The sequence below is a fragment of the Micromesistius poutassou genome (assembly GCF_964030765.1).
Source record: "Micromesistius poutassou genome assembly, chromosome: 16".
Lineage (NCBI taxonomy): Eukaryota > Metazoa > Chordata > Actinopteri > Gadiformes > Gadidae > Micromesistius > Micromesistius poutassou.
In genome coordinates, this window is record NC_140286.1 from 4,500,037 (window position 1) to 4,509,522 (window position 9,486).

The 9,486-nt window shown below is 44.9% G+C and overlaps 2 protein-coding genes across 2 annotated transcripts in view; both read left to right on the plus strand.

Annotated features, from left to right (window-relative positions):
- Positions 1 to 1,002, plus strand: part of trim110 (tripartite motif containing 110) — a gene marked incomplete at both ends in the record, with an annotated part of 4,279 nt that extends 3,277 nt beyond the window's left edge. Inside the window, 2 exons of the mRNA XM_084481444.1 lie at positions 1 to 12; positions 733 to 1,002. The exon at positions 1 to 12 is cut by the window's left edge and continues 260 nt beyond it. Of these exons, the coding sequence (XP_084337570.1) occupies positions 1 to 12; positions 733 to 1,002 (282 nt within the window). The remainder of the gene's footprint in view (positions 13 to 732) is intronic.
- A 3,196-nt stretch (positions 1,003 to 4,198) lies between these two features.
- cbln12 (cerebellin 12) lies at positions 4,199 to 6,067 on the plus strand (the record flags this gene model as incomplete). Its single annotated transcript, XM_084481445.1, has 4 exons — positions 4,199 to 4,218; positions 4,374 to 4,764; positions 5,203 to 5,322; positions 5,870 to 6,067. 4 exons carry the CDS (start codon positions 4,199 to 4,201, stop codon positions 6,065 to 6,067), a joined length of 729 nt encoding a protein of 242 aa, XP_084337571.1.
- Positions 6,068 to 9,486: the final 3,419 nt, after the last annotated feature.

The following is a 9,486-nucleotide window of genomic DNA, read 5'->3' on the forward strand; positions in this document are numbered from 1 at the left end:
GGGAACAACCCGGTCAGTACACACGCACGCACACAGACAGACACCTGCACCCACGCACGCATGCACACACACACACACAGACATGAGCACACACGCACGCACACAGACAGACACCTGCACACACACAGACAGACACCTGCACACACACAGACAGACACGCACGCACGCATGCATGCAGACAGACAGACAGACAGACACGCGCACACAGACAGACAGACAGACACACATGCACGCACGCACACAGACAGACACGTGAACACGCACACACGCACACAGACACACACACTCACACACGCACCAAAGCACACACGCACGCATAAATTTGCACATACACACACCACACATACACACAAGCACAAACTCGCATACATACACCTACACACACACCCACCCCGTGCTTTTAGTATCCGTGTGTGGGCTATGGCTGAGGAACGATTGGCAGTTTGATGTTCTACCAATCAAACAAGTTCTACTCCTACAATTCTTACATTGGAATGTTTACAGGAAGGGTTTTATAAGAAGTGTTTGTTTGTGAGTGTGTGCGTGCGTGCGTGCATGTTTGTGTGTGAGTGTGTCCTTGCATGACTGTGGGTGTGAAGGTGCCTCGAAAGTTGGCAGTGTTTCTCCAAAAGTGGGTATTAGTTTAAGTTTGTTGCTATTACTACCTTTTCATTAAAAAACCCTGAAACAGTGGCTGGCTCTCCACCTGTAACGTCTTCATCTGTTACCCAGGTGTCCTGGAGTTTAACCCAGCAGCACGACAGGAAGTTGGCGGCCTGGCACAACCGCAGGAAGACCCGCCTCGCCTGCCAGATGAGTGGCAACCGGGTCGGCGTGGCTTTGGACTACGACGCGGGAACCATCACCTTCTGTGAGGTGGGCCCGTCCGGGGTTCTCGCCCACCTGTACACCTTCTCAACGACCTTCAGCCAGCCGGTGTGCTTGGGCTTCGGGCTGTACAAAGCCGAGCTCAACAGCCGCGTGTCTGTCCTTAAGGTTTGAGCCACCAGGGGGCGACATTGAAAACTCAGTAAAACGGGGGGAGACTGAATGAATACGTGGAACTGATGGAACTTTTTTTTATGGCAAAGCCATAAAACAAAATGAACCAGCCTGTTTGGCCAAAAGGAATGTGGCGGTTTTTCAGGATATTAGGATGGGACTTATATATAATATATATAAGGAATATTTATATGGGTTTGATGAGCGACAGTGTTAGGATCATGATATAATATTATTTAATGATGGGATAATGTGCCCAATAAGATTGGGAATTGATCACAAATCACTAAAACCTCAATTGAAGTTCCCTGTTAGAAGATGGGTTTTAATTATTACGGATACCATCTGTTTCAAAGTAAGGCGGGGTTGATTTTGGCAAGGTTATCATAAGTTATCAGAAGATATGTCAGATCACTGAGATCACACACAAGAGGGCACAATTATCTTACTTTCGATTAAGGAACTTAATTAAATAATGTAGGTTTGCATGGTTATTATTAGGTATTATTTTATTTTGTCGCATCTTAAACCCAGTATCTAAAAGTCCCGCTCTTACGGGAAAAAAAATTCTTGCATTTACTTACTTTAGCCAAAAGGTGGCGATATTTAATCCAATAACTTTAGGAGTTCGTTTATTTAGCAAGGGCTATTTTAGATGTTTGGATAAATCCCTCCGGTTTGGCTAAATGTACAAAATGAATTGGAATGAAATGCATTAAAGACAAAGTCTTAAAGACAAAATTTCGACATGAAGGTTGCACCGTTTTTTTTTCAATACTTGATAATGTATGAGTTAAGAATGAACAACAAACAAATGTCTTCATTAAAAAAATCATCTACTCTATTCTATTGTGTCATTTTAATGTGCCACCCAAGCGTCAGTTTATACATTAGATATTTAAGCAAGATATATTATTAATACATACCAAAAAGATAGATAGATAGATAGATAGATAGATAGATAGATAGTCCTTTATTAATCCCCCTTAGGAGAAATTCACAAGTGACCAGCAGTACAGTGGGAAAAGAGAGTGCGAAACAAGAGTATATATACAAATAAATTTACCAATTTGAAATAAAATATAATAAAAAACTATTAGAATAAGATAAACATATTATATACATGTAACTGTCCGTTTGTAGGTGACTTGTGCATTAAAAAATAAATATGACTATAAGTATAAATGTGCAGGGATCTCCTCTTGATGACAGACACTACCAAACCATGAATTTCATGGGATTTCTTTTTTAAACAGACTAGTTACTAGTCTGCTGTTCAGCTTCCTACCCTTACCTCTCTGGGATTACAGATCTCACAAATGACATCACTTCTCCTTCCTCTTCTTCACACTTGCTCTTTATCAGCCGGTAAAAGTGAGTGGGCGGGTGTAACAAACAGGAGGAAGGGCGTGGGAGGCAGAGAAGCATAGGAGGGAGGTGAGGGAGAGGGAGTCGAGGAGAGAATGAGAGAGGGAGGGAGATAGGGAGAGAGAGTGGGAAAGATTGAGGGAGGTTGGAAGACAGAAGGAGAGAGAGGGAGCCAGAGAGAGAGAGAGAGAGAGAGAGACAAGGAAAGGGAGAGAGAGAGCATGAGTGGGAAAGAGAGTGAGTGGAAGAGAGAGAGAGAGAGAGAGAGAGAGAGAGAGAGTTTGGGGCATACGCTATACCGCGGTCGTGCTAAGGTAGAGCTGCAGGAGTCTCCGAGGAATAGACTGCTGACCCTGTTGAGCGTCTCTGGAGGGAAGTCTTAGTCGTCACCCTGCATGGACTAGCAGAGGGACCGGACTCTGATCCAACCAGGTGACGCCTCTATATTCTTACTAACTCTTATCAGTCTAACTCATACCTGAATTTGTTTTGTGTTCTATATATATATTATAAACAAAAAACTGAACAACCAAATTATCTAGGCAGATTGACTTAATTTATTTGATTTAATGTAGATTTTGTATTTGCAACACACACACACACACACACACACACACACACACACACACACACACACACACACACACACACACACACACACACACACACACACACATTTGTATTATTATCAGTGTTATTATGTTACTGAGTGTTACTTCCAAAAGAACAGTGCCTGATATTAGAAAGTAGTCAAAAATAGTCCTGTATGGTGTTTGTAATTGATGCTGGTGTCCAGTTTAAAAAAAAGGGGGAAAATTCTAACGTTCAAAATCCAGTGAGGGGCCAAACGAGAAGGAGTGCTTGTTTGAGTAAGTGTCTTTGTGTGTGTGTATTTGTGTGTATTTGTGTATGTGTGTGTGTGTGTGTGTGTGTGTGTGTGTGTGTGTGTGTGTGTGTGTGTGAGCAATTTCTGGCGTGTGTGCCTGTTTTTCTTTGTGCGCGCGTCGGGAAAATGTGTGGGTGCGTGTTGTGCACAAACACTCCGTGTTTATGTGAATAGATAATAAGGTAAAACGCGGGTGGGGGGGTGTGCGTATGTTGGACCATCGGAGAACAGTACATGTGTGAGAGACAGATGGCTACTCAGTGGAGTTCTCTTCCCTCGCTCCCCTCCCCTCCCCTCTCCCTCCGTCTCCTCCACTCTCCTCACCTACCCCCACATCCTTCCCCTGGGTTCCATCCAGCATCTTACCTCATCATATCCCTCTCCCTCAATCCCTCTCTCTCTCTCTCCCTCTCTCCCTCCCTCTCTCTATCTCTCTCTTCCTCCCTCTCTCCCTCCCTCTCTATATATCTCTCTTCCTCCATCTCTCTCTCTCTCCCACTCCCTTCCTCTCTTCCTCGCTACCTCTCTCTCTCTCCCTCCATCCCTCTCCATCCCTTTCTCTCCCACTCTCTCCCTCCATCCCTCTCCCTCCATCTCTCTCTCCATCCCTCGCTCTCTCACTTTCTTTCTTGCTCTCTCTTCATCTCTCTCTTCCTCCATCCCCCTCTCTCTCACCATCTCTCTCCCTCTTTCCCTCTCAAGTCAAAGTCACCTTCTTGTAAAGCAACCTGTTGTGCCCCCCCCCCCCCCACCTCTTGTCTTTCAGGGCCTACAAAGTCAACAGTGAGTTCGGCCAAGTGTTGCTGCTGCTCCGCCCCCTACGCCCCCTGGCGTAGCTGCCTCCCTGCACCCTAAACAAAACTCGAGGGTAGATACTATTATTACCGAGAGGCCTGTCCGTCAGACGTTTTTTTTTTTCTTCCTTTTAAACAGCTTAAAAAGATGTCCTCAATACGCTCAGAGTGAGGACTTGCTCCGTGTTGTCTCTGATCCTGAGAGCCAAGAGCATCCTTGGATCCCCTCCAAAAAAAATCCATTCTCCCACATTCATTCAGTCTTTTCATTACATGATATTGAATGACTAAAGCGATTACACATCTCACATCGTGTTCTCCAGCAGCCGGTCCTCCTATAACCTCCGCACCAGAACCCCCTTTGAAGGTCTCAAACCAGACCACCAGATCCGGATCCAGACCATGAACCCCAGCGGATCAGTTTCCCAGTGCTGTGTGGAGCTGAGCAGGCTCCTCAGTGTGGGCCCTCTCCTGCTCCTGCTCCTGCTGGGGGCCCCTCCGGGCTCCCGGGGCCAGAACGACACAGAGCCCATCGTCCTGGAGGGGAAGTGCCTGGTGGTGTGCGACTCCACCCCCTCCTCCGAGCCGTCGGGCAACGCCCTGGGCATGTCGGTCCGCTCCGGCACGGGGCGCGTGGCCTTCTCCGCCACACGCCAGACCAACCATGAGCCCACAGACATGAGCAACCGCACCATGATCATCTACTTTGATCACGTACGTTGAACTAACACCATTCCCTCAGGGGGAATGTTTGCTGTGCGTTGTTGTGCGTTATCTTTGTTTTGTTAGCTAAGTGACAATTTTTTAAGGCGATTAATTACAACTATTTCGTTATTTAGGGGAGGCTTTTATGCAAAGTATCTTCAGATGTTAAATGTATTTAAAGAGCAGGTAGCAGTTAGGGCACATTGCTCAAGGATGCCTACAGTTTAATCTGTGGACATTGGGGATCGAACCCAGGGCCTTTTGTCTGAGAGTCGCACACCCTAGTCACGAGTACACTCTCCTCACCCACCTGATTTAAATAATACTGTTAAAACAAACAGTATGAATGAAAGGCGTCACCCTTCTCTCCATCATGTCCCATGTGGCCGACCTGGAGCCTTGTCCTTCCTCCCACTCACCCTGCTGTTGCGTTGTTGTTGGGAGCAGATCCTGGTGAACGTGGGGAACCACTTTGAGCAGGACAGCAGTGTGTTCCTGGCCCCGCGGAGAGGAGTGTACAGCTTTAACTTCCATGTGGTGAAGGCCTACAACCGACAGACCATCCAGGTATGGAGATGAGATGAGAGGAAACACTTAGCGACGCATTAAACAGTCAACTATCGACACTACACTAATTGTAGCAATTATGTAACGCACACGTATTTGTGCATGAGCATGCAAGCACACACGCTCACACACACGCATATACACAAACACACACATACACACACACACACACACACACACACACACACACACACTCACTCACGCCAAACGCACCCACACACACACACACACACACACACACACACAAACACACACACATAAACGTGCATCGATACATATACTTATTGATATACATACTAATAATATACAACACCCAGTGACGGGTTAAAATGTAATTTAGTACAGGTGGCCCAGCAGTCACACAGAATAACACGGGGGAGAACTCTCAGCCTTTGCAGAGTATTTCAGAGAATTGATGGTTAAAATTACTTTATTTTAAAACCAGATTTAGTAGGGGGGGCACTCGGGGAGCTATGTTCCTCCCCAGCACCCCAAACCCTTGAATAAGCCTCTGCTAACCTCTGCATGAAACTGTCCTGTCCTGCAGGTCAGCCTGATGCTGAACGGCTGGCCCATGGTGTCGGCCTTCGCTGGGGACCAGGACGTGACGCGGGAGGCGGCCACCAACGCCGGCCTGGTCATCATGGAGCGGGGGGACAAGGCCTACCTCAAGCTGGAAAAGGGCAACCTGATGGGCGGCTGGAAATACTCCACCTTCTCCGGCTTCCTGGTCTTCCCCTTGTGATCGGGACCCCGGCTATAGGCGGTGGGTTGGTGGGATAGGCATGGCTGGATGGATGGTTGGGGTGAGGGTGGGGTGGTGGGTGTCTGTCAGTGGTGCGTTGGGGATGTGGTTGGTAGGGGTGGTGGTATGTTGGGGATGTGGTGGGTGGATGTGATGTGGTGCTCTTTGGCCACGTGGGTATAGCAGGGGTGTAACAGGTTGGAGGTGGTTGGGGCCCGGGTGGTTCGGTGGAGGCTTGTTGGCAGGTTTGGGTTCGATAGGGCGGTTGGGGTTGGTTGAGGGGTGATGGGTCAGGATGGGGATGGTTGGCAGAATGGGCAGGGTTGAGGGAGGTGGGCGGGTTGGGGGATGGTTGGGTGTGTTGGTTCACATTGGGGGCGGGACAGGAAGTATGCAAGTGAGGGGAGGATGTTGAGGCCATGTCTGAAACAGGAAGTGTTTCATGTGTTGCTTTTTACCTGAAATATATTAGAGGAGCACTGAGTAGATGCTCCGGTGACCCGAAGGTGAACGCTTAAACAACAACACATTTTCAAATGTACTTGACCTGTGTTATGCTACCACGGGAGTTAATTTGAAGCAGGACCTATGTAGCATTTATTAGCTTACGATACCACATAGACTTACGACACAGACCAGGGTTAAAAGTGGAAAACTATATTTTTTGTTGTCACATTTAATTTCTTTACCTTGCATATGCATCTCTTACGGGTCAGAAGATAAAATAATATATATGTAATTACAATTTCTAATTTTTCGTAACAAACATGTCAAAGCATCTATGGAATTTTACACAAAACTCTCAGAATCCCACAGTAAGGGAATTATTGAGCGGGAGGCATTCAAAATTCAAAGCAAAATGTTATGGGTGGAAATGTTTTAACGAACATTCATTTCTCTGTTTCTGCTTCTTAGCAGAAATTTTTGAGCTAAACACAAGACATTTATTATTGTCATTAAATAATTTAGTAAATACAATTGAATACTGTAGTAAAATGATTTACTTTGTGCAATGTGGGCTTAAGTGCAATGAATAAGTAAGAGTATATGTATTTTTGTTTAATTAAGTTTTGTAAATTGTAAACTGAATTCCAGAATGTATCTTGCCTGTCTTTCAAACTGGATTCGTCCCAATGTGTCTTGTGTCTTATATTACATATTGCCTGTTATGAAAATACACTTTTACCATGGACCTGGATCTTGGGATAAATAAATACAAAAAAATCAACATAGATGTTAAAACAGTCGCCACTTGTCTTGTTTTTTCAAAAAGTATATATAATATAAAAAAATGTTTTTCATGTTTTTCACCCATCATTGGAAAACTTTTTCTCAAACAATAATTAAACAACTCTTTTATTTATAAGTATTCATATCGTGTTCTTACATGTGTTCAATAGAATACAGCATTGATTCTACTGATTTATCATTCTCTATTTGCCCTGGTTTGGAATGGTACACATTTTCCTATCGTTTACCTTTTCCTCAAATGTTTTCCTAAATTATACCAGATTCTCCTCTAGGTTTCCCAGAATCTCCTTTCATCTCCCCATATTCTCCTCTCATCCCACCATATTCTCCCCTCGTCCCAGCAGATTCTCCTCTGACTCCACCATATTCTCCTCTGGCTCCACCATATTCTCCCCTTATCCCAGCAGATTCTACTCTGACTTTAGCATATCGCTCCCCAGCAGCTGTTGGTAAATATAGCTCGGACCAGCAGGGTTTGGCGCGGGTGGGTTGGGCCGGGCCAGGAGCAGAACAGAGAGGTGCGGTGGGTGCCGGAAGCTCCTGGTCCCGGGAACCAGACAGATGGAGACGTTGGCGTGGGATCAGGCCGCACACAGCAGGGGGTGCAATGCATAGAGTGCGGTGTGCCGTCCAATCCACTCATTTACACTTGTATGACCACAGCGGCCGCCATATATCACTCTCTCTGTATATCTGTCTATTGTACTCACTGTCTATTTCACTCTCTTTCTCTCTCACTCAGTTTATATCTCTCTCTCTCTCTCTCTCTCTCTCTCTCTCTTTCGCTCTATTTCTGTCTCTCTCTCTCTCTCTCTTTGTCTCTCGTTCTGTCTCACTCTCTCTGTTTCTTTCTCTGTCTCTCTAGCTCACTGTATCTCTTTCTCTCACTCTGTCTCTCTCTTTCTCTCTCTCTATCTCTCTTGTTTTATCCTCTATCCCTCTATCCCTCTCTTTTCTCCCTCTCTCTCTCTCTCTCAATTTAGTTAAATTGAATTCAAAGTGTTTTATTGGCATGAAAAACGTTCATTCACATTGCCAAAACACACACACACACACACACACACACACACACACACACACACACACACACACACACACACACACACACACACACACACACACACACACACACACACACACACACACACGTGGTACATAGTAACTGCCTGATCTGCAGAGTCCAAATACATTTATATTGACTACCGAGGAGACACTGTGAGAACACAAACTCCTATTATAAAACTATCAAAATATGTCTCTATTAAAATATGTCTAGTCGAAGGTTACTGTGGACGGGATGGGTTCAAACTCCCATGTCCCCACTATTGACAGGAACTCTTGAGCGGAACACCCTAAGCCCTATCTGCCCTTTCATGAAAAAATGTAGAATAACAAATTTGTATAAGACACTTTGTATAGAAGTAACTGTTACATTTCTAAACGGAAAATCTATAGCATGTAGTTTTGGTTAGAATGTGTATAATGTTATGTTGATGATGGAAATCCAATGGGGTATAGGTATAAAGTCGGGTTCATGCTAGAACCTATACACATACACATATAAGGCATAAACCATCCTAATATTATAGTGGTCAAGGCCTACATGGCCACGAATACCTTTTTTAGATAAACGGATCAGACATCACGGTATTTATGCTATTTTTTTAATGTACTCTATTTATTCATATATAATGACAATACAGTGAAATAAAAAACAATGCGCATACGTCTATTCACAATACTACACATAATGGCTTCATTCATTCACGGTTGGATGTTACTATTTTTATTCAAAAAAAAAACCTAAACGGTGAATTAATTTGAAAGATATATTTCACATCGAACGAGCTATAGGTCATTAATGAACCAAAAATCCTTTATCGGTCCTGGATCATCAGTAATTGATCAGCGCGCTCAATTGCTGTTATTGAGGACCTCAGCCAAATGATCTAGGCCGCATTCATTGTTTCCTCAACCTAACTACGTCCATTGCATAAGTCCCGCCCAGTTACGTCCTTATACTATAACAGAAACCTCCTTTAACCAATCTGGTGGCCACATGCTGCCGGCTCGCGTAAACCTCGGCCAATCAGCGTCGTTTGGCATTCGAGGGGCAAGCTTTCTACGCTTTCCGAGGCAAGAAGTTAGTTCCTGCTCTTCACTGGCCG